General features: G+C 44.3%; 1 protein-coding gene across 3 annotated transcripts in view; it reads left to right on the forward strand.

The window, feature by feature from the left end:
- Window positions 1-25,699, forward strand: part of LOC115226205 (amino acid transporter AVT3C-like) — a 157,833-nt gene that overhangs the window by 60,951 nt on the left and 71,183 nt on the right. For all 3 annotated transcript variants that reach the window (XM_029797221.2, XM_029797222.2, XM_029797223.2), the window contains exon 4: window positions 17,710-17,737. In XM_029797221.2, the coding sequence (XP_029653081.1) occupies window positions 17,710-17,737 (28 nt within the window). The remainder of the gene's footprint in view (window positions 1-17,709; window positions 17,738-25,699) is intronic.

Raw genomic sequence — 25,699 nt, forward strand, 5'->3', positions numbered from 1 at the left:
ACCCTTATTTAATCCCCTATTATCGTTCTAAAAGTTAATATAACACCTTCAAAAGTAATTACGCTATGAATACTAGTAAAAATATTTGGTTAATAATTCCTTATGGGAGACAAATTAAATCTAATCTCCCACTGCTGTTTCGTCAATACCAGAGGGCGCACACTCTCCTACCCTGATGTAATCTCCAGGGATACAGGCATCCAGCAACAGGACCTCCGTAATACCATGATGGACCGTGAAGTCTGGCGAGGCATAGTCAATTCCATTGTCTCGACCACGGTCGAACAATGATGATGATGATTGCTACGAATTTTCCAAACATTTCTAGATATTACTCTATAATCAATTCACATAAGGTTAGGATAGGTTTTTCAAACACAAAAAATCTCTTGCAAATTATATCTTCTCATAATAACAAACTGTTAAATATTAATACATTTACTAATACTAACATTAATTTAGCCAATACCATCCAACCCTCTAGAAATATTAATAACAAGGTTATTGTATCTGAAGTCAATTCCAATAGAATTAAGTTTATGTCAAGTAACTCTAAAATTCTATAAGATTGCATTGTTTATACCATTTATTCTTTTGAATAGTATCAGTGGAATTTTCGAAACATGTGACAAAAGTAAGAATATTTGATTTACACCTGTGTTAAACTCCATTTATTTATTCGTATATTATACAAAAAATTCCACATAAACACGAAGTTTCTACCTTTATAAACAAGGAGTTACAACCTCTTTACTTGCGAGATTTTTGCTGCCCTGGTAACTATTTATTTATTTTTTCCGTGTTAATCGTTAACAAGGTAAAAATACTCTCAAATATTTATATATATATATATTATATATAGGCGTAGGAGTGACTGTGTGGTAAGTAGCTTGCTTACGAACCACATGGTTCCGGTTCAGTCCCACTGCGTGGCACTTTGGTTAAGTGTCTTCTGCTATAGCCTCGGGCCGACCAAAGCCTTGTGAGTAGATTTGGTAGACGGAAACTGAAAGAAGCCCGTCGTATATATGTATATACATATATATGTATATGTTTGTGTGTTGTGTTTGCTCCCCTACCCCAACATCGCTTGACAACTGATGCTGGTGTGTTTACATCCCTGAACTTACGGTTCGGAAAGAGCGCTGATAAGAATATACTAGGCCTACAAAGAATAAGTCCTGGGGTCGATTTCCTCGAATAAAGGCGGTGCTCAGCATGGCCACTGTCCAAATGACTGAAACAAGTAAATTAAACAAAATGAATATAAATACGACGGGCTTCTTTCAGTTTCCATCTCCAAATCCACTCACAAGGCTTTGGTTGGCCTGAGGCTATAGTGGAAGACACTTGCTCAAGGTGCCATGCAGATGCCCAAGGTGCCACTATTACTAATAATGATTGCCTCTACTAAAGGCACAATGCTTGAGGTTTGCGGGGAGGGGACTAGTCAATTACATTGACCCCAGTGTTTCACTCGTATTTAATTTCTTGACCCCAGAAGGATGAAAAGCAAATTCAACTTTGGTGGAATTTGAAATCAGAACCTAATGATGACAAAATGGTGCTGAACACTTCGACTGAACACTTCGACTGAACACTTCGACTGAACACTTCGACTGGTCGGCTAAACGTTCTGCCAGTTCATTGCCTTCAATAATAATTATTATTATTATTATTATTATTATCATCATTTATTATTATTATTATTGAGTGAGCGAGCAGAGCATGCCATCAAAGTGACCTGGGGTAAAATATACGAAGCCCAGTATACCCATCTGATACCCGTCTGATAAGGGTACACCAGGCACATGCATCACCAACCATATGTGCGCAACATGTGATCTCATATTAAGAAACAGCACATGACCTTGCAGGTGGGGCCCAGTTAGAATTTCTTCTCGAAGGTTGAGTCAGCCCATCCTGCTCAAACGCCCTGAATAAGGGTGTGCTTTAAGGATTTGAAGACCACCCATGTTACCAGGTAAATTATTCAAACCCCAAAGACTCCCTCTCAACACAGTGGCTATGATGCTCCCCCACTACTTCTGCTCGTGATCAGAGATGCACAATCGTCAGCCACTAAGGGACATGCTCAACTGGTTAAGGTCAAACAACTGACAAGCAAATCTGTGGTATTGAGCAGAATATTTGCTGTAGCCCCCATCTTTTATACCAAGACAAAACAATGTACATGATAACACTTCCAATCAGTTAAGATCAGAAGCATGAGAGCCACTGCCTGGTACTGCATCAGGGCATTTATTATTAATATTATTATTATTATTATGGCGGCAGTGAGCTGGCAGAATTGTTAGCATTCTGGACAAAATGCTTGGCAGTTTTTCGCCAGTGCTCCATTCTGAGTTCAAATTCTGCTGAAGTTGACTTTGCCTTCCATTCTTTCTGGGTCGATAAATCAAGTACCAGTGAAACACTGGGGTTGATATAATCGACTTTTACCTTCCCCAAAATTTCTGCCTCTGTCGTGTGTGTATGTGTATGTATGCATGCATGTGTGTGTGTGTGTGTCAGTCTGTATGTATGTATCTATTGGTCATAGGGCCATGAAGTGAGATATTTGTACATCATTGAATTTTAGTGACAAAAGCTTGTACAACATATATATATATTTCAAGCGATCACACAGTCGCTGATTTTGCAACAAGCAAAAATGCTAATTCTGAAACATCTCCAAGAGATCTACGCAGAAGTTTTGCTCACAAGTAATATTTGAACCAGCCAGGACCCCTGGACTGGAGATACGTAAAAAGCACTATCTGAATCGTGGCCGATGCCAGCGCCGCCTCGACTGGCTTCCGTGCCGGTGGCACATAAAATACACCAATCCGACCGTGGCCGTTGCCAGCCTCGCCTGGCACCTGTGCAGGTGGCACGTAAAAAGCACCCACTACACTCACGGAGTGGTTGGCGTTAGGAAGGGCATCCAGCTGTAGAAACATTGCCAGATAAGACTGGAGCCTGGTGCAGCCTTCTGGCTTCCCAGATCCCCCGGTCGAACCGTCCAACCCATGCTAGCATGGAGAACGGACGTTAAACGATGATGATGATGATGATGATGATTTCAACGTGGCTGTCCAGTTGAGCGGACTCTGCTGCGATTTTATCAGATGTAGTTATGCATCATTAACCAACTAGGGGAGATGTCCACTTGGGGTTAAAAAATCGCATTCGTGGGACAGAAGGGAAATCTCCTCGGTGACCAAAGGGCGAATCTACCAGGTCATCATTCATACTATCCTCCTCTATGGTTGTGAAACATGGCCTGAGAGTTGTCGATCAGCGACGGCTGGAGGTGTTCGACAATGACTGTCTCCGCTGCATTCTTCGCTGCCGACGCATTGATCAGGTCCCTACAGCCTGAATCTCCGGCCCCTCCCTTCGGTGCTTCTACAATGGTACTTGAGGTGGTTCAGTCATGCGGCCTGGCGTCCAGAGGGTGAGCTGATTCGCGATGTCCTCTTCCCAACTGGCGCAAAGGCCCGAGTGGACAGCTGAAGACCTGGGCAATGATGATAAAGGGGGACCCCTCCGAACTCTCAGGTCTGCGCATATGGAACCGCGAATGGCTCACTATCTCCAGTGACCTCACACGGGACCGTTGAGCGTGGGCCACCATGGTTCGTGATGCCGTTAAGGACCAGGGAAGAAGCCGGCTCAACCCCCTGGGTGAACGCCGTCACAAGTACAAGTACAAGTAAGTAGAGTGTGCTGAAATGGACAGCCATGTTGAAGTGGCTACAAATATTCCTTGCTTCTGCAACCCTTTTGCCATTCTCTCAGTCACCGTAGTAGGGTCCAGGGACAATTCATTCCAAGGTGACTGGTGCCTTTTTTACGGAAAGTTTAATGCCAGAGTACCTTTCTCCTACAAGAATTACCTTCCTTACAGCTTTGCCAAAAATAACAGGAACCTCTTTCAGGCCTGGGGAATCTCTTTAACTTGTAGGTAGGGTCCTGATATGTACTACCATTCTGGGTCAGAATGGATCTGGGAATAATGGTAATTAAGGGGTAACTCCAAGCTCCCTGCAAGTCCAGAACTCCCCAACTGGAGCCTGACCTCCGGACTTTGTATATTCTTTTACTTGTTTCAGTCATTTTGACTGTGGCCATACTGGAGCACTGCCTTCAAGGGTTTAAATCAAACAAGTCAACTGCACGACTTGTTTTTCTCTTTAATCCTAGTACTTGTCCTATTAGTCTCTTTTGCCGAACTGCTAGGTTACGGGGATGTAAGCACATGAGCACCAGTTGTCAAGCAGTGATGTGGCGGACAGGGGAGACAAACAACACATGCACACACACACTCTCTCATATATATATATATATATATACATACACACTCACACACAACAGGCTTCTTTCAGTTTCTGTCTCCTAAATCCACTCATAAGGCTTTGGTCAGCGCAAGGCTATAGTAGAAGACATTTGCTCAAGGTACAACGCAATGGGACTGAACCTGGAGAAGCATGCTTTTTACCACACAGCCACCTTTGCACCTATATATACATATATATATATATATATATATATATATATATATATATATACGGCACCCATGCCAACCCCCTTTGCTTGCGAAGACATGTTGGGGCAATCGAAATCGAATTGAACCAGCCAGGATCCCTGGTCTGGTGGTACGTAAAAAGCACTATCCGACTCGTGGCCAATGCCAGCACCGCCTCGACTGGCTTCCGTGCTGGTGGCACATAAAATACACCAATCCGACCGTGGCTGTTGCCAGCCTCGCCTGGCACCTGTGCAGGTGGCACGTAAAAAGCACCCACTACACTCGCGGAGTGGTTGGCGTTAGGAAGGGCATCCAGCTGTAGAAACATTGCCAGATAAGACCGGAGCCTGGGGCAGCCTTCTGGCTTCCCAGATCCCCGGTCGAACCGTCCAACCCGTGCTAGCATGGAGAACGGACATTAAACGATGATGATGATGATGATACACGATGTATCAGATAAGGGGATCAATTAAATAGGTAGAAAGAAAGCAACAGCAAAGCACACCTCATGTCTTGAATAGAGAGAACTCAAAATATTCAAATAAATAGATTTATGGTTAGGGTTAAGAGAAACTGATACTTTACTGGCAAATCCAAAGAATATGCCAGGATCATTGGCAGATTTAACCGTGTAGTTATCTTAATAAACATGGAACAAATAGATGATGTGGATATTATGCTCTCTTAGCTGCTATGATTCCCAATGTCCTCATAATTCCCCCTTCCCCCACTCCCAATACCCTCCCCCTATAACTTCTGTGATCCCCCCCCCGCTTCCCAGCCACTCCTATATCTCTCAATCGCAATTGCTGCTCCTGTTTCCCATCTGACCATCTCTCCTCACATTCTTATGAAATTTCTTCCCTGTCTGCCCCCCCCTCTCCACCCTGCCTCCATCCAGTCCAATCCCCTGTATCACTCCACCTATATTCACCCCTCCCCATCCACTGTGCCTTGAGGGTATCTCCTGACACATCTCCACCACCATCTCTCTCCCTCTCTAAGTCTCTCTCTCCTTTCTTCTTCTCCAACCCAGGGTATCTTTGAATCCCTTTTACAGTATGACCCCTATCTCTACCCCTCTATTATTCTTTTAACCTCTCGTCAATTGCCACAAAGCCAACTCCCTCAATACTATTCCCCCCTCCCCCACCCCAGTTGAGGTGACTTTCTCTTGTCATGATACATCACCTAGTGACCCCACCAGTGCTGGTACCACATAAAAAAAAGCACCCAGTCCACTCTGGTATGGTAGAGCTGGGTATAGTCCCCTGGCTTGCCAGCTCCTGTCAGACTGTCCAACCCATGCCAGCATGGAAAACCGACGTTAAATGATAACATGATCATAATGATTATTGCATATGTCTCAGCCAAAGTTACAACCAGTCCTTGATTAAGATTGAATCTGTCCATCAAACGGATTGCCTGTTAACCCTCTGCCATTCAGAATTGTACCACTTATTTATTCATTTTGTTTTCAATTAATCCTACATTATCTTATAGCTTTGATGTGTTGGTGATGTCATCATCATCATTATATATCTGTTTTCTGTGCTAGCAGGGGCTGCACCAAATGCCATAGTGTTTTGGCTTGGTTTCTATGGCTTGATGCTCTTTCTAAAGCCAACCACTACACAGAGTGTCCTAGGTGCATTTTATGTAGCCCCCCCCCAATCACCAGTGCTTTTTGCATGGAAGCCAAAACTGCACCAACACTTTTTACGTGCAACCTTGGTTTTAGGATCTCAGTTCCGTTGTGGTGGATGGGTCACAGCAATGTGTCACCTGCCTCAGTCCTCTGTCATCTCTTCTATAAGGTCCAGCTTTTTGAGATTGGCCTTCAAAACTTCATCCCATGTCTTCCGAGGTTGCCCTCTTCCACAACTCTTCCCTTCACTTTAAGTGACTGATGTGACTGTTTTTAGAATGACATTGTAGAATAAGTGGGAGAGGCTAGATCTGGCCAGTTTCAACAGAAAGCAATTAGAATATTTGGTCCAGATGTGGCCAGTCTGAATGCTAATGGGACACTGCACACTCTTACGTTTTATTTTGTCCTTTCATTTGAAAGTAATGAGTCTGTTTGGCAAATGATTTTGATTGGTTAATAACCTACTAACTCTACCATCCCTGACTGGAGCAATTGCTATATGCATCCATTCTTCAATGGAAAATTTCATTTGCTGTCATAATTCCTGTGGTGCATTATCACATCATCATCATCATCATCATTTAACGTCCATTGTCCATGCTGGCATGAGTTGGCTGGTTTGACCAGGACTGATAAGCTGAGGGACTGTACCAGACTCCAGTCCAATTTGCAGTGTTTCTATGGTTGGATGCCCTTCCTAACACCAACCACTCCGAGAGTGTAGTGGGTGCTTTTACATGACACCAGCATCTGCCATGACTATGATTTCACTTGGCTTCATGGGTCTTCTTTCTCAAGCATGGCATAATGCCGAAGGTCTTGGTCACTTGTCATTGCCTCCGTGTGGCCCAACACTTGCAAGGTGCTTTCTACATGCCACCAGCATGGGTACCAGTTACATGACCCCATTGGCCACAACTATGATCTCACTTGATCTCATGGGCCTTCTCAAGCACAGCATATTGCCAAAGGTCTCAGTCACTAGTGATTACCTTTGTGAGGCCCAAAGTTTGAAGATCATGTTTCACCTTGATCCATGTCTTTCTGGGTCTACCTCTACCACAAGTTCCCTCCACAGTTAGAGATCAGCACTTCTTTACACACTTGTACTATACCATACACCATAAACCTCAAATGGAATATTGCTTGATGTGGCAGTGTTATATATACATCTTACTACTGCACAATTTTATATAATGTTGCATGTTATTGCATTCCAAATTGTATGTTGCAATGTGTTAATAAATTTGCTACTGAAGCATGTGTAGAATACCTGAATTATCTTTTCAGTTCATGTTTAATCAAATTCATTACCACTGCATTGTGTAAAAGTGCATTTATAAGCATGTAAGCATCTTGAGAGTTTTTCAGAAGTCCTGTTAATGTTCCTCGGAGCAGAGTTTGCATCTCCTGGAAAGGATACTATATGGTTGTGCATGCCTTACTGTGGACTTAATTATATCATATTTAATTTTATCTTCCTTAAGTCGCCACACAAAATCAGCCAAATATGTTGAATGCTTCTTGTTGATTTTCTTGAGGCTGGTGATTCCATTCAATGATTCTTGAATAGATCAGCTGCTGACCCAATGTAAAAATATACAGTCCTCCTATTATGTGTACAGTACATTTTTATACAATATTCGTCCTCACATAGAGGTTAATCAATGGGCATTTTGATGTTTCTCTGCATGAGCATTTATTAGATTTAGTTGTATGTATGTATATATGTGTGTATGTATATATATATATATATATCATCAGAGATGTCTCAGACACATTCTCAATGTTGGCTGGACCTCAAAAATTCCAGACACACAGATCCTGAGGACAGCTGATATCTTGAGTATTGAGGCGATGGTACACAAGCACCGGTTGTGTTGGACTGGACACCTTATTAGAATGAAGGATAGAAGGATTCCTAAGCAGATGCTCTATGGAGAACTTGTGAATGGAAGGAGACTCCGGAAGAACCCAAGGCTGCGATTTAAGGACTGTGTCAAGTCCTCATTAAAGGCCTGTAATATGCAGGACACTGACTGGGAGAACAATGCCTGTCATCGCCACAGATGGAGGTAGCAGGTTAAGGAGGAGATCGACACTTTTGAGAGAGCATGTATCCAGCATGAAGAACTTAAGCGAGCAGCGCGAAAGCGCATGGCTCGTATAGTGAATGGGGAAAGCTTGGTCTGCAATGTTTGCAGTCGTGTATGCTTGTCAAGAGCAGGGCTCATTAGCCACCAACGGAGCCACAAATTTATATATATATATATATATATTATATATATATATATATTTATATATATATCAATAATAAAGAGTGAAATTAATTAATTTAGAAATAATCATTAATTTCACCAAGTAGAGTTCGGCATGTAAAAGCCCCATTCAAGGAAGGTTTAAGTAATACTAAGTAATTAAGGGTTTAGCAACGATTTGCCTCACCACACACCGAATTTAGAAATAGCAGTCAAAAAGTTTTGGCTATTCTTTCTACTTAAAAGGGAGATCCCAGTAAAAGCAAAGCACTTAATAAGCAAACGACGCAGTTTCCGTCTACCAAATCCACTCACAAGGCATTGGTCGGCCCGGGGCTATAGCAGAAGACACTTGCCCAAGATGCCACGCAGTGGGACTGAACCCGGAACCATGTGGTTAGTTAGCAAGCTACTTACCACACAGCCAATCCTATATATATATATATATATTTATATATATATATATATATTTATATATATATTTATATATAAGCTTAGATATGTTTCGACCAAAGATTGGTCCAGGCCATGTCTAACTTAATAGCACCACCTGATAGGATTATTTGAATCCTGTTTAAGTCAAGTTTTGCTTATGGTCCATTCAAGTAGTGAGGTTTTGTTGGGTGAGTTGTATCCAATTATGGGTGGCTTATCTGGTATTCCTTGAAGGAATCTATCCAGACTCCATTTAAAGTTGATGGGATCCTTTACCTCTTTGATCTCTTTCGGGACAATGTTAAATAGGGCAGGGCCTGTTGAGGAAAAGAAATTATGTTGTAGTGTATATGTATGCTGTGATCTTGAATTGGGCAGGGGACGTATGGCCCGTGGTCCCAGTCTTGGATGAACCTTGAAGCTTATGTTCAGGTCGTTTGGGCAAAGTTGGTGGTATATTCTCCACATCGTACAAATGATGTACCGCTCATGGCAACGTTGGAGAGAGTAAAGTTTCAAGGCTTTAAGGCGATCCCAATAATCGAGAGCAGCCATGCCTTCAATTCGTTTAGTGAGTGCCCTCTGGGGTGACTCAATTCTGGAGATGTTTTGTCTTGTATGGGGAGACCACAGTGGGCAGCAGTATTCGAGGTGTGGCCGTACAAAGGAGGAGAATAGTGGTATGATGACACCTTGTTCTCTGGACCGGAAAGTTCTTAAGATCCAGGAACTCATCCTACGAGCTATATCGAACTTCTTGTTGATGTGTGCACTCCAACTTAGATCGTCATCAACAATTACACCTAGGTCTCTGATGTTTTTAGAGGCTGTGAGCGGTTCCTCTGAAGGAAGAGAGTATGGTTGTTTTAGTGAGGAATTTCTTCCAAAATGCATCAACTCAAATTTTCCCTCGTTCAGTTGCATTTTGTTTCTGTCTGCCCATTGATTCACAGCATATAGATCAGACTGGAGTTGAGTTCGGTCTGCTTCTTCATTGACGATTTGATGGGGCTTAGTGTCATCAGCAAATATTTTCACTTTGCAGTAATGTACGACACTGGAAAGGTCGTTTATGTAAATTATGAAGAGTAGCGGACCCAAAACAGTCCCCTGGGGAACACCGCTGGTGACTTTTGCTGGGTTTGAGTAGACTCCATCAACTACATGTTGAGTTCTATTCGCCAGGAAATACTTAATCCAGTGTAGAACTTTTCCACGGATTCCAACATTTGCCAATTTTGAGAGTAGGATATTATGGTCTACCCTGTCGAACGCTTTACTGAAGTCAAGATATATGACGTCAGAGTTCGAACCTGTTCCCAAGGCTTTGAATACATCTTCAATGTGGTGTAAGAGCTGTGTTAGACAGTCCCTTCCACAGCGAAAGCCATGCTGATTTGCATTTAGGAGTTTCTGGGTCTCCAGGAAGTCAGCCATCCTTGATCTTAACATTCTTTCAAACACTTTGATGATGTGGGAGGTGAGTGAGATTGGGCGATAGTTGACTACGAGGGATCTGTTTCCCTGTTTGAAAACCGGGATGACCGACTGGGATAGAAACTGTTTCGGTATATAACCTGCATCTAACGAATTTCTCCAGAGGTTGGTCAGAGGGACTGCAAGTTGGTGTCTACATTCCTTCAGGAGACTAGCGGGAAATCTATCAGGGCCCACAGCAGAGTAGTATTTGACCTCATTTATTGCTGCTATGATGTCAGTGGCAGTGAAGGTTATGTCTGAGATTTTGTGTTGGGAGTCAACTTCGTTCGCTTCTCTTGCGTCAATATCAGTGGGAACACTAAAGACAGAGCAGTATTGTTTCTGCAGTATTTCTGCCATTTCTTTAGCATCGTGTTGGGGAATGCCGTTATCATCAATCAATGGCCCAATGGGTGAGACAGTGGTTCTATGCTTATTTGCATAAGAATAGAACACTTTTGGGTTCTGTTTGATGTTTTTGATTACCCATTGTTCCTCCACAGCTCTTTGATTTTCAATGGAGGTTTTCATGTTGGTCTGCAGATGAAGTTTTTCCAGCTCTAGTCTTTTCATTGTTGTTGAATGTGGATGTTGTTTGTGGGAATATTTTAATTGGTTGATTTTTTTGTTGAGACTTTTGATGCGCCTGATGAGTGTTTTTTTCTTTTTAGGGAGCCGGTTTCTGTTTGTGTTAGTAGATTTCGTGGGAGCGTGTTTAGAGCATGAATATGTGACAATGTTTTCAAAGTGCTGCCATGCGGTCTCAATATGAGAGGAATTGAGAGTAAAAGACCAGTCGATGGAAGACAGATCCTTTCTGATTGCTCCCCAGTCCGCTTTGTGGACTGATAGCATATATATATATATATATATATATATAATATATATATTTCACATCTCCTTCCCAGTTTTTAGAGTTGGCACTGTCAATGTTGGTACATTGAAAGGTAGGTCTAGTGAGATTGTAGAGGTGCTTGAGAGAAGACGGTTGATGTATGCTGCATACAAGAGGTAAGATGAAGAGGTGCTTCAGCTAGGGTCCTCACAGGCAAGGCACATAGGTATAAAGTCTTCTGGCCAGGTAACATGGATGGTGTAGGGGGTGTGGGCATTCTCCTTGCGGAGAAATGGGTGGATAAGGTCATAGAGGTTGTCAGGGTTTGCGATAGAGTGCTTAAGCTCAGGTTAGTCCTACAGAGTGGCACAGCTACGATTATCTCTGCCTATGCCCCACAAGCGGGACTACCAAATGATCAGAAGGACCAATTTTATGATACCCTTCTACAGGCTACCTCAAAGACTAGTGGCAAGGACCTCATCTTTGTGGGTGGAGACTTTAATGGGCATGTCGGGCGGAAATCGGGTATCTTCACTGGGGTACACGGTGGCCATGGTATTGGCACCAGAAATGATGAGGGAACTAGATTACTGGAATTCTGTGATGCATGTAACCTTTTAGTCTGCAACACCAACTTCAGGAAGCCAGACTGCCTCCTTATAACCTATCAGTCAGGAGACTCCGCTAGCCAAATAGACTTCATCCTCACCAGACAGCGGGATGCAGGGTCACTCTTAAATACAAAGACCCTCCCGGGTGAAGAATGTATCCCTCAGCATAGGCTAATCATCAGTGACTTTAAGCTTGAGGCCAGAAGGACTCCAAGAAACAAACCAATCCAGAAAAGAAGGATTTGGAAGCTAAAGAACCCTTCACATGGTCAGAGATTTAGGGACATCCTCATCAAGAAATTTAATGAGAGGGAGGAGGAGCTTCAGACGACGGACATAGAAGGTAGCTGGGAATTCCTACGGGACAGCTTGCTGAGTGCCACAGACCAAGTCTGTGGATGGTGCAAAGTCCCTTCCAGACCTAGAGTTACGTGGTGGTGGAATAGTGCAGTAGACAAAGCCATTAGTGCAAAGAGACAGACCTGGAAAGCCTGGAGGGATGGGGGCAGCAGGGAACTGTACCAGGTAGCCAAAAGGGAGGCTGGGCAGCAGGTATACATAGCCAAAGATGTAGCAGAAAAAAGAAGTTTGCCAATGTCCAGCGACGTGAGGACCAAAGAGCTGAGGTATTTCGGATTGCAAGACAGTGTGTGAGAGAAAATAGTGATGTTACAGGAGAGAAATGCGTCCGCATGGATGATGGGGCACTTGCTTTTAATGTTGGTGAAAAGAAAGAGGCTTGGAGAAGCCATTATGAAAGACTGCTGAATGTGGAGAATGAATGGGAGGAGGAGAGCCTGCCAAATATTGACCCAGTAGAGGGACCAGCTATCTGAATAGACAGCTCCCTTGTAGTTAAGGCAATTAAGGATATGAAAACAGGTAAATCCCCCGGCCCATCAGGAATCACTGCTGAGATGCTTAAAACAGCTGGCTATGTGGGCTATGGCCTAGTCACCCGTATTGTAAACCAGGTAGTTCATAATGGAGTCATACCCAATGACTGGCGTAGCAGCACCATAGTTAATTGCTACAAGGGTAAGGGTGATGCTCTAGATAGAAATAACTACAGGGGTATTAAACTGTTGGATCAGGTGATGAAGGTCACAGAGAGGGTCATAACCCATCTCATTAGGGAGAGAATTTGCTTAGATGAGATGCAGTTCGGTTTTGTGCCGGGTAGAAGCACCACTGATGCTATATTCCTGGTCCGACAACTGCAGGAGAAGTACCTAGCTAAAGATAAACCCCTCTACATAGCTTTTGTGGACTTGGAGAAAGCCTTTGACAGGGTTCCCCGATCCCTTATCTGGTGGTCGATGCGGAAACTGGAAATTGACGAATGGCTAATAAGGGCTGTACAGGCCCTATACAGAGAGGCTGTCAGCAAGGTTAGGATTGGCAATGAATATAGTGAAGAATTCCGGGTAGAAGTAGGTGTACACCAAGGCTCAGCCCTCAGTCCCTTTGTATTCATCATAGTCCTCCAGGCAATAACAGAGGAATTCAAAACAGGATGCCCCTGGGAGCTCCTCTATGCTGATGACCTGGCCCTCATAGCAGAATCACTACCGGAACTAAAAAAGAAATTTCGGGTCTGGAAACAAGGGTTAGAATCAAAGGGCCTTAGAGTAAATGTAGCAAAGACCAAAGTTATAGTAAGTAGAAAGGCGAACTCAGCACACACCCCCTCGGGCAGGTGGCCCTGCTCGATCTGTAGGAAAGGTGTAGGTAGAAACTCCATAAGATGCACCCAATGTAAGCTATGGACACATAAGAGGTGCAGCAACATCAAAGGGAAATTAACTGATAAGATAGCTTTCATGTGCGGCAGATGCACAGGGACAATAGACACCACAAATACTCAGAAAACAGATTCCATCACACTCCAGGGGGAGAAACTAGAAGTAGTTGATAGTTTCCGCTACCTGGGTGACCAAGTTAGTAGTGGAGGTGGATGCTCAGAGAGTATCACCACTAGAATACGAATAGCCTAGGCAAAGTTCAGAAAGCTCCTACCCCTACTGGCGACAAAGGGTCTCTCGCTCAGAGTGAAAGGTAGATTGTATGATGCATGTGTGCGAACTGCCATGCTTCACGGCAGTGAAACATGGGCTGTGACTGCAGAGGACATGCGTAGACTTGAAAGAAATGAAGCTAGCATGATCCGTTGGATGTGTAATGTCAGTGTGCGCGCACGACAGAGTGTAAGCATCCTAAGAGAAATGCTGGATATAAGAAGCATCAGATGTGGAGTGCAAGAGCGACGCTTGCGATGGTATGGTCATGTACTGCGGATGGATGAGGAGAGATGTGTGAAGAAATGCCACTCCCAAACAGTTGAAGGTATCAGGGGGAGAAGTAGACCCAGGAAGACATGGGATGAGGTAGTCAAGCATGACCTGAGAGCGTTGGGCCTCATTGAGGCAATGGCGAAGGACCGAGATCTCTGGAGATATGGTGTGACTGCAAAGACCCGGGCTGCTTCCTGCACCAGTTCCGCATAGGCCCCTGCCCATTCAAAGTACCCCGGATCCCAGAACATCCCGCTTACTGTGGTTAAGCCCCAGGAAAAAAATCTTTTCCAGCAGAATAGGCACATACCACCTCCCCCCCTTTCATTACCTTCCTCTTTCCTCCCTCCACCTGGATCCACTTCCATTCCTCATTATCTTCCTCCAGCCATGCCCTCCCCTCTCTGCTATATTCCACCCATCCTTAACACCTCTCTTATCCTCTGTCACTCCCCAAACCCTCATATATCTCTCACCTTCAATTACTATATCTGCCTGTCTGTCTGTCTGTCTATCTATTTATCTGTCTGTGTATCTCTCTCTCTCTCTCTCTCTCTCTCTCTATGTGTCTGTCTGTCTGTCTATGTCGGTCTGTCTATATATATGTATCTATTGATTGATCGATTGAAGCCAGTTAAACACAGGTGGGCTTAATCAGTATAATTATATTAATTATTTGGAATACAAAAGCATTGCTGTCACTGTTATCTTGACAGCTGTTTAGGGTTTGGGTGAATCATAATTTACAATAGAACTCCCTCTGCCTCTCTTCCCCCTCTCACTCTCTCTCTGTCTCTGTGTATTCATCTCTGTCCATCGTATTATCCTCCTCTACTTTTCCATGCTCATCTCTGTCAGGTGTTCGTTTTTCTTCCATTTGCCGACCCTCACCTGTTTCGAAACAAGGTAATGACACTCCACCCATGACCACCTCAATCAGTACAATAATCGCACATGTTTCCACTGGCATTTGCATAACTGTGTCCCTTGTTTATAATTAACTCATGATATCATGACGAGGAGGCCTAAGAATTAAGTACCCCCACACCCCCACACACACACCTGTGCTCATAAACACACACACACACACACACGCATACTCACGCATCCATACATACAAGTGCTGCCATAGCTGTGTGGTTAAGAAGCTTGCTTTGCGATCATGTGGTTCTGAGTTCAGTCCCACTGTGTGGCCATAGGGCAACTGTCTTTTGCTATAACCCTGCAGCCAATCGATGCCTTATGAGTGGGTTTGGTAGGTGGAGACTGAAAGAAGCCTGTCATATGTATGCATGTGTGTGTGTGTGTGTGTTTGGCCTCCTCCCAATGACTTAGTAACCAGTGTTAGTTTGTTTACATCCCTGTGAATTAGTGGTTTAGTAAAAGAGACTGATAGAATAAGTACCAAATCAAAATAAAAAATGGTATTGACGTCAATTTGTTTGAGAAACTATCAGAATTTTTTTTATGACACATGTATACTAGTAACAATAATAATAATCCTTTCTACTATAGGCACAAGGCCAGACATTTGGAGGGGGTGGTGCAAGTCGATTACATCGACCCCAATGCATCACTGGTATTTATGTTATCGTCCCTTAAAGGATGAAAGGCAAAGTCGACCTCAGTGGAATTTGAACTCAGAACATAGCGGCAGACAAAATACTGCTAAGTATTTCGCCTGAATTGCTAACAATTCTGCCAGCTCACCACCTTTAATAATAATAATAATAATAATAATAATAATAATAATATTGTCAGTTGTTTGACCTTAACCAGTTGAGCATGTCCCTTAGTGGCTGACGATATGTGCATCTCTGATCACGAGCAGAAGTAGTGGGGGAGCATCATAGCCATGTGTTGAGAGGGATTCTTTGGGGTTTGAATAGTTCACCTCTGGAAACATGGGTGGTTCTTTCAACATCCTTAAACAACCCTTATTCAGGGACCGTTTGAGCGGGATGGGCTACTCAACCTGAAGAAAATTCTAACTGGGCCCCACCTGCAAGGTCATGTGCTGTTTATCTTGATATGAGATCACCATGTCGCGCACATATGGTTGTGATGCATGTGCCTGGTGTACCTTTATCAGACGGGTAGTCATGATGGGTATATTGGGCTTCGTATATTTTACCCCAGTGTCACTTTTATGGCATGAACTGCTCTCTCACTCAATAATAATGATAATAATAAACCTTTCTGCTGGAAGAACAATCCCTCAAATTTGTGGGGAGGGACAAGTTGACTACATTGACCCCCAGTGCATAACAGGTACTTATTTAATTGACCACCGAAAGGATGAATGGCTAAGTCAACCTCAGCAGAATTTGAACTCAGAACATAGTGGCAGACGAAATACCGCTAAGCATTTCGCCCGGTGTGCTAACCATTCGGCCAGATTACTGCCTTTAATAATGATGATAATAATAACAACAACAACAATGATTTCTTTTAAAATTATAACGTTTCGTGGCCGTTTGCCAGCTCTGTCTGGTCCCCGTGTTGGTGGCACGTAAAAGCACCATCCGTTCGTGTCCATTGCCAGCCTCGCCTGGCCCCCGTGCCGGTGACACGTAAAAGCACCATCCGTTTCGTGGCCATTTGCCAGCTCTGTCTGGCCCCCGTGTTGGTGGCACGTAAAAGCACCATCCGTTCGTGTCCATTGCCAGCCTCGCCTGGCCCCCGTGCCGGTGACACGTAAAAGCACCATCCGTTTCGTGGCCGTTTGCCAGCTCTGTCTGGCCCCCGTGTTGGTGGCACGTAAAAGCACCATCCGTTCGTGTCCATTGCCAGCCTCGCCTGGCCCCCGTGCCGGTGACACGTAAAAGCACCATCCGTTTCGTGGCCGTTTGCCAGCTCTCTGGCCCCCGTGTTGGTGGCACGTAAAAGCACCATCCGTTCGTGTCCATTGCCAGCCTCGCCTGGTCCCCGTGCCGGTGACACGTAAAAGCACCATCCGTTTGTGTCCATTGCCAGCCTCGCCTGGCCCCCGTGCCGGTGACACGTAAAAGCACCATCCGTTTCATGGCCGTTTGCCAGCTCTGCCTGGCACCCGTGCGGGTGGCACGTAAAAAGCACCCACTACACTCACAGAGTGGTTGGCATTAGGAAGGGCATCCAGCCGTAGAAACACTGCCAGATTTGACTGGGCCTGATGAAGCCTTCCAGCTTCACAGACCCCAGTTGAACCGTCCAACCCATGCTAGCATGGAAAGCGGACGCTAAATGATGATGATGATGATGATGATGATAATAAGAACTGTGCATTTTTTATTTTTGTGTTTTGTGCATTTGATTAAAGTTTTTTTTTTAATGTAAATTAATTAAATAAAATAATTATTTCCTTGCACCTCATTTCTTGTTTTGGCAAATTCCTTCACTTTAATATTGTTTCTTTCTTGATGATCTTGTTTTTTTTGTTGTTCTTCTTCTTCTCCCCTCCTCCTCCTCCCCCTCCTCCTCTAATCCTCCCACCTTTTGTGTGTTGTACTCTTTTGTTCTTTGAGGTTTTCTCCTCAATCTCTTGTCCCCACCACCACCACCACTCTCCCGCCATTAAACCACTTTACTATTATTAATATTACCATTTGTTTTGTTGTCTTTGACCAGATGCAGGATTTAACCTATGGTGATCTGGGTGAGTTTTTTTTCCCCCTGTTTGGTCTATACAGATAGCCTTGTATTTATCTACGTCTATGTATGTGTCTGTCTGTCTGTCAGTATCTATCTACCTATCTATCTATCTATATATATATATATATACTTTATTTAAAGCAGCAGAAAATTCAACAAAATCTGTTACTCTGAGTTTCTCGTTGCCGTTCATCAGACAAGAACTGTCTGATGAACGGCAACGTGAAACTCAGAGTAACAGATTTTGTTGAATTTTCTGCTGCTTAAAATAAAGCATATTACTCTACCACTGGTATTTGAGTACTCTTTTTTCCACCTTGTTTCACATTTATGTGTTTACTCCGGTATATATATATATATATATATATATATATATATATATATATACATACACATGTACACATGCACACATGTGTGTGTGTGTGCGCGTATATATATATGTTTATATATACACATGCATATCGATTTATACATATATACACATACACACCCTTGTATACATACATGTATACAAGGGCGTGTGTGTGTATTGGGTCATCCCATAAATAATGTGGTTTTTTTCAATTGCATGAACTAAAAGTCAGAGGGGGACGGGATAAACTGCCTGCATCAACTTGCTATAAAAGCAGGAAGTAACTTTACCTTGTCCTTATTCTTAGTACAAGTTTTGAAGAGTGCAGTTTGATTTTATCAGTTAAATCACCATTCAAGTATGGCTGATGCCCGTGCCACCTGAGTGGCACGTCAAAAGCTTCATTCAAGTGTGGTTGATGCCAGTGCCGCCTGACTGGCTCTCATGCCGGTGGTATGTAAAAAGCAGCTACTATATTCTTGGAGTGGTTGGCATTAGGAAGGGCATCCAGCTGTAGAAACCTTCCCAAATCAGATTGGAGCCTGGTGCAGCCTCTGGGCTTGCCAGACCTCAATCAAAGTGTCCAACTATGCCAGTATTGGAAGGTGGATGTTAAACGACAGTGATGATGATGATGATGATGATGATGATTTTTTTCAAAGCTGTGATAGAAGGGACAAAGGACCATATTTGGCATGTTTTGCTTTATGAGTTCAGTAAAGGCAACAACGCACCGGAAAGTGTGAGGAATATTGATGCAGTATATGGGAGGTCGGACAAGTGTAAGCCAGGGTCAGTGAAAGGTAGAATGCAATAAGGATAAAGTTAATGGAAATTAATGAAACGGTTTTCTAAAGAAAGGAAGGGAAATTTAGTAAAATGTTAAAAAGTACCTTGTGAATAATTTTGGTATAAAAAAAAAGGGAAGTGAACATTGGCGCAGGAGTGGCTGTGTGGTAAGTAGCTTGCTTAACAGCCATGTGGTTCTGGGTTCAGTCCCACTGCGTGGCACCTTGGGCAAGTGTCTTCTACTATAGCCTCGGACCGACTAAAGCCTTGTGAGTGGATTTGGTAGATGGAAACTGAAAGAAGCCCGTCGTATATATGTATATGTATATATGAGTGTTTGTGTGTCTGTGTTTGTTCCCCCAACATCGCTTGACAACCGATGCTGGTGTGTTTACGTCCCCGTCACTTAGCGGTTTGGTAAAAGTGACCGATAGAATAAGTACTTGGCTTACAAAGAATAAGTCCTGGGGTCGATTTGATCGACTAAAGGCGGTGCTCCAGCATGGCCGCAGTCAAATGACTGAAACAAGTAAAAGAGTAAAAGAGTATTGATTACTGGGATCTGATTTAAAAGTATTTGAGTTACTATTTCTAGCAGATAATCTAGGCTGATTCACGCCATCTTGGTTGGCGTTTGTCAGATGATGTCAGAGGTCAAGGAGGAGGTGAAGTTCACTTCATTAAGTTTATTTTGAGAACTTTGGGACAAATTGGCCAAACTTGGGACTGGAATGATTGTTGTTGTTGTTGCTGTTTGTTCCTTCTCGAGGCATGCCTGGCTCATAAGGGCCGGTTTCTCGGTTTCATTGACCTATAGGTTCCCCACCTGGACGGGATGCCGGTCCACCGCAGATGCAAGAGGAAAGAGTGAGAGAAAGTTGTGGTGAAAGAGTTAGCAGCAGTTATTATCTTTTGCTGGAGCCACATGGAGCTTAGGTATTTCACTCATAAACACACACACTGCCCAGTCTGAGATTTGAACCCGTAATCCTTTGACTGTGAGTCTGCCACTCTAACCACTAGGCCATGTGCCTCCACAGAATGATTGCATACAGAATTCTAATTCATCCTTAACCTCGATCAAACACCACCAGGGCATATAGTCATTATAAATATATTATAGTCATGCTATTTAGCTGTCTTAAGTCCTGGGCCCGGGATCCAGTTAGCTCCCTGTAGGGAGCTTGCCTAAAAGTCTGCAGAACCTAGAAAATAAAAGATAGAGAAAAAGAAATAATGACAAAGTGAAATGAAATAGAAGTTTTTAAAGAGAAACTTATGTAGATACTAACAGTATTAATAGGAGATTAATATGTAAAATGCTTTTAGTATATCTCATTGTATTATAATAAGAACTACTTACTTTCAACGAACACCTATCAGTATCATTTTTCCATATATTTACTTTGTTTCTTTTTCTTCTTTTCTCTTTCTTTATGGTCTTTTATTTCCTAGGTTATTAATGATAAATATGTTTTTTGTTTTCTTGTACCAAAACTACCTACTAGTTACTTTTTAATACGTTACTAAATTTCTCTTTTCTTCTTAGAAAACCGTCTTATTAATTTCTATTAATTTTATCCTTACTGTCTTCCATACTTTTTTTTTTTTTTTTGCTTTAACCCTTTAGTATTTAAACCGGCCATATCCGGCCAAAATATTTAATCTGTTTTATGTTCAAACTGACCAGATCCAGGCTCTCACACCTACCCTACAATGTTATTCTACATTAAGTAATTACACCATCAAGATCTTGAAGATATGAGATAATGCATGATTAATTCAAATCAGTGTGAACCAATAAACATATTGTTTGATAGAATAATCTGAACACTAAAGGGTTAAATATTTACTTATTTAAAAAATTCTAATCTTTAATTTAATATTGTTCATATTTCTCATGTTTGATATCAATCCTATATTTCCTATTCTACTATATATAACCAATTCTACTATAAGGCTCAGAACCTGGACATTATCAAAGAAGCTTGAGAGGCGGTTGGATAGAACATACACTCGCCTCCTTATGAGAGCTCAAAATCTCTCGTGGAAGCGTCATCCAACCAAAGTAGAAATATATGGGAAACTACCACCTGTGTCATCTCTTGTGAAAGGTAGGAGAGTCCAGTTTGCTGGACATTGTTGTAGAGCTGAAAAAGAGGTAATTTCTACTCTTCTCTGGAAGCCATCTACTCGCGATACCAGAGGGCGCACACTCTCCTACCCTGATGTAATCTCCAGGGATACAGGCATCCAGCAACAGGACCTCCGTAATGCCGTGATGGACCGTGAGGTCTGGCGTAACATGGTAAATTCCATTGTCTCGACCACGGTCGCAATACCAGGGGGCGTACACTCTCCTACCCTGATGTAATCTCCAGGGATACAGGCATCCAGCAACAGGACCTCCGTGATGCTATGATGGACCGTGAGGTCTGGCGTAGCATGGTAAATTCCATTGTCTCGACCACGGTCGCAATACCAGAGGACGCACACTCTCCTACCCTGATGTAATCTCCAGGGATACAGGCATCCAGCAACAGGACCTCCGTAATGCTATGATGGACCGTGAAGTCTGGCGTAACATAGTAAATTCCATTGTCTCGACCACGGTCACAATACCAGAGGGCGTACACTCTCCTACCCTGATGTAATCTCCAGGGATACAGGCATCCAGCAACAGGACCTCCGTAATGCTATGATGGACTGTGAAGTCTGGCGTAACATAGTAAATTCCATTGTCTCAACCATGGTCGCAATACCAGAGGGCGTACACTCTCCTACCCTGATGTAATCTCCAGGGATACAGGCATCCAGCAACAGGACATCCGTAATGCTATGATGGACTGTGAAGTCTGGCGTAGCATAGTAAATTCCATTGTCTCGACCACGGTCGCAATACCAGAGGGTGCACACTCTCCTACCCTGATGTAATCTCCAGGGATACAGGCATCCAGCAACAGGACCTCCGTAATGCTATGATGGACTGTGAAGTCTGGCGTAACATAGTAAATTCCATTGTCTCGACCACGGTCACAATACCAGAGGGCGTACACTCTCTCCTACCCTGATGTAATCTCCAGGGATACAGGCATCCAGCAACAGGACCTCCGTAATGCTATGATGGACTGTGAAGTCTGGCGTAACATAGTAAATTCCATTGTCTCACCATGGTCGCAATACCAGAGGGCGTACACTCTCCTACCCTGATGTAATCTCCAGGATACAGGCATCCAGCAACAGGACATCCGTAATGCTATGATGGACTGTGAAGTCTGGCGTAGCATAGTAAATTCCATTGTCTCGACCACGGTCGCAATACCAGAGGGTGCACACTCTCCTACCCTGATGTAATCTCCAGGGATACAGGCATCCAGCAACAGGACCTCCGTAATGCTATGATGGACTGTGAAGTCTGGCGTAGCATAGTAAATTCCATTGTCTCGACCACGGTCGCAATACCAGAGGGCGTACACTCTCCTACCCTGATGTAATCTCCAGGGATACAGGCATCCAGCAACAGGACCTCCGTAATGCTATGATGGACTGTGAAGTCTGGCGTAGCATAGTAAATTCCATTGTCTCGACCACGGTCGCAATACCAGAGGGCGTACACTCTCCTACCCTGATGTAATCTCCAGGGATACAGGCATCCAGCAACAGGACCTCCGTAATGCTATGATGGACTGTGAAGTCTGGCGTAACATAGTAAATTCCATTGTCTCAACCATGGTCGCAATACCAGAGGGCGTACACTCTCCTACCCTGATGTAATCTCCAGGGATACAGGCATCCAGCAACAGGACATCCGTAATGCTATGATGGACTGTGAAGTCTGGCGTAGCATAGTAAATTCCATTGTCTCGACCACGGTCGCAATACCAGAGGGTGCACACTCTCCTACCCTGATGTAATCTCCAGGGATACAGGCATCCAGCAACAGGACCTCCGTAATGCTATGATGGACTGTGAAGTCTGGCGTAACATAGTAAATTCCATTGTCTCGACCACGGTCACAATACCAGAGGGCGTACACTCTCCTACCCTGATGTAATCTCCAGGGATACAGGCATCCAGCAACAGGACCTCCGTAATGCTATGATGGACTGTGAAGTCTGGCGTAACATAGTAAATTCCATTGTCTCAACCATGGTCGCAATACCAGAGGGCGTACACTCTCCTACCCTGATGTAATCTCCAGGGATACAGGCATCCAGCAACAGGCATCCGTAATGCTATGATGGACTGTGAAGTCTGGCGTAGCATAGTAAATTCCATTGTCTCGACCACGGTCGCAATACCAGAGGTGCACACTCTCCTACCCTGATGTAATCTCCAGGGATACAGCATCCAGCAACAGGACCTCCGTAATGCTATGATGGACTGTGAAGTCTGGAATAACATAGTAAATTCCATTGTCTCGACCACGGTCGCAATACCAGGGTGCACACTCTCCTACCCTGATGTAATCTCCAGGGATACAGGCATCCAGCAACAGGACCTCCGTAATGCTATGATGGACTGTGAAGTCTGGCGTAACATAGTAAATTCCATTTTCTCGACCACGGTCGCAATACCAGAGGCGTACACTCTCTACCACCTGATGTAATCTCCAGGGATACAGGCAATCCAGCAACAGGACCTCCGTAATGCCATGATGGACCGTGAGGTCTGGCGTAACATGGTAAATTCCATTGTCTCGACCACGGTCGCTATACTACCAGAGGCGTACACTCTCCTACCCTGATGTAATCTCCGGGGATACAGGCATCCAGCAACAGGACCTCCGTGATGCTATGATGGACCGTGAGGTCTGGCGTAGCATGGTAAATTCCATTGTCTCGACCACGGTCGCAATACCAGAGGCGCACACTCTCCTACCCTGATGTAATCTCCAGGGATACAGGCATCCAGCAACAGGACCTCCGTAATGCTATGATGGACCGTGAAGTCTGGCGTAACATAGTAAATTCCATTGTCTCGACCACAGTCACAATACCAGAGGGCGTACACTCTCCTACCCTGATGTAATCTCCAGGGATACAGGCATCCAGCAACAGGACCTCCGTAATGCTATGATGGACTGTGAAGTCTGGCGTAGCATAGTAAATTCCATTGTCTCGACCACGTCGCAATACCAGAGGGTGCACACTCTCCTACCCTGATGTAATCTCCAGGGATACATGCATCCAGCAACAGGACCTCCGTAATGCTATGATGGACTGTGAAGTCTGGCGTAACATGTAAATTCCATTGTCTCGACCACGGTCGCAATACCAGAGGGTGCACACTCTCCTACCCTGATGTAATCTCCAGGGATACAGGCATCCAGCAACAGGACCTCCGTAATGCTATGATGGACTGTGAAGTCTGGCGTAACATAGTAAATTCCATTGTCTCGACCACGGTCGCAATACCAGAGGGTGCACACTCTCCTACCCTGATGTAATCTCCAGGGATACAGGCATCCAGCAACAGGACCTCCGTAATGCTATGATGGACCGTGAAGTCTGGCGTAACATAGTAAATTCCATTGTCTCGACCACGGTCACAATACCAGAGGGCGTACACTCTCCTACCCTGATGTAATCTCCAGGGATACAGGCATCCAGCAACAGGACCTCCGTAATGCTATGATGGACTGTGAAGTCTGGCGTAGCATAGTAAATTCCATTGTCTCGACCACGGTCGCAATACCAGAGGGTGCACACTCTCCTACCCTGATGTAATCTCCAGGGATACATGCATCCAGCAACAGGACCTCCGTAATGCTATGATGGACTGTGAAGTCTGGCGTAACATAGTAATTCCATTGTCTCGACCACGGTCGCAATACCAGAGGGTGCACACTCTCCTACCCTGATGTAATCTCCAGGGATACAGGCATCCAGCAACAGGACCTCCGTAATGCTATGATGGACTGTGAAGTCTGGCGTAACATAGTAAATTCCATTGTCTCGACCACGGTCGCAATACCAGAGTGTGCACACTCTCCTACCCTGATGTAATCTCCAGGGATACAGGCATCCAGCAACAGGACCTCCGTAATGCTATGATGGACTGTGAAGTCTGGCGTAACATAGTAAATTCCATTGTCTCGACCACGGTCGCAATACCAGAGGGTGCACACTCTCCTACCCTGATGTAATCTCCAGGGATACAGGCATCCAGCAACAGGACCTCCGTAATGCTATGATGGACTGTGAAGTCTGGCGTAACATAGTAAATTCCATTGTCTCGACCACGGTCGCAATACCAGAGGGCGTACACTCTCCTACCCTGATGTAATCTCCAGGGATACAGGCATCCAGCAACAGGACCTCCGTAATGCCATGATGGACCGTGAGGTCTGGCGTAACATGGTAAATTCCATTGTCTCGACCACGGTCGCAATACCAGAGGGCGTACACTCTCCTACCCTGATGTAATCTCCAGGGATACAGGCATCCAGCAACAGGACCTCCGTGATGCTATGATGGACCGTGAGGTCTGGCGTAGCATGGTAAATTCCATTGTCTCGACCACGGTCGCAATACCAGAGGGCGCACACTCTCCTACCCTGATGTAATCTCCAGGGATACAGGCATCCAGCAACAGGACCTCCGTAATGCTATGATGGACCGTGAAGTCTGGCGTAACATAGTAAATTCCATTGTCTCAACCACGGTCACAATACCAGAGGGCGTACACTCTCCTACCCTGATGTAATCTCCAGGGATACAGGCATCCAGCAACAGGACCTCCGTAATGCTATGATGGACTGTGAAGTCTGGCGTAACATAGTAAATTCCATTGTCTCAACCACGGTCGCAATACCAGAGGGCG

The sequence above is a fragment of the Octopus sinensis genome, linkage group LG29 (genome assembly GCF_006345805.1).
Source record: "Octopus sinensis linkage group LG29, ASM634580v1, whole genome shotgun sequence".
NCBI classification, from domain to species: domain Eukaryota; kingdom Metazoa; phylum Mollusca; class Cephalopoda; order Octopoda; family Octopodidae; genus Octopus; species Octopus sinensis.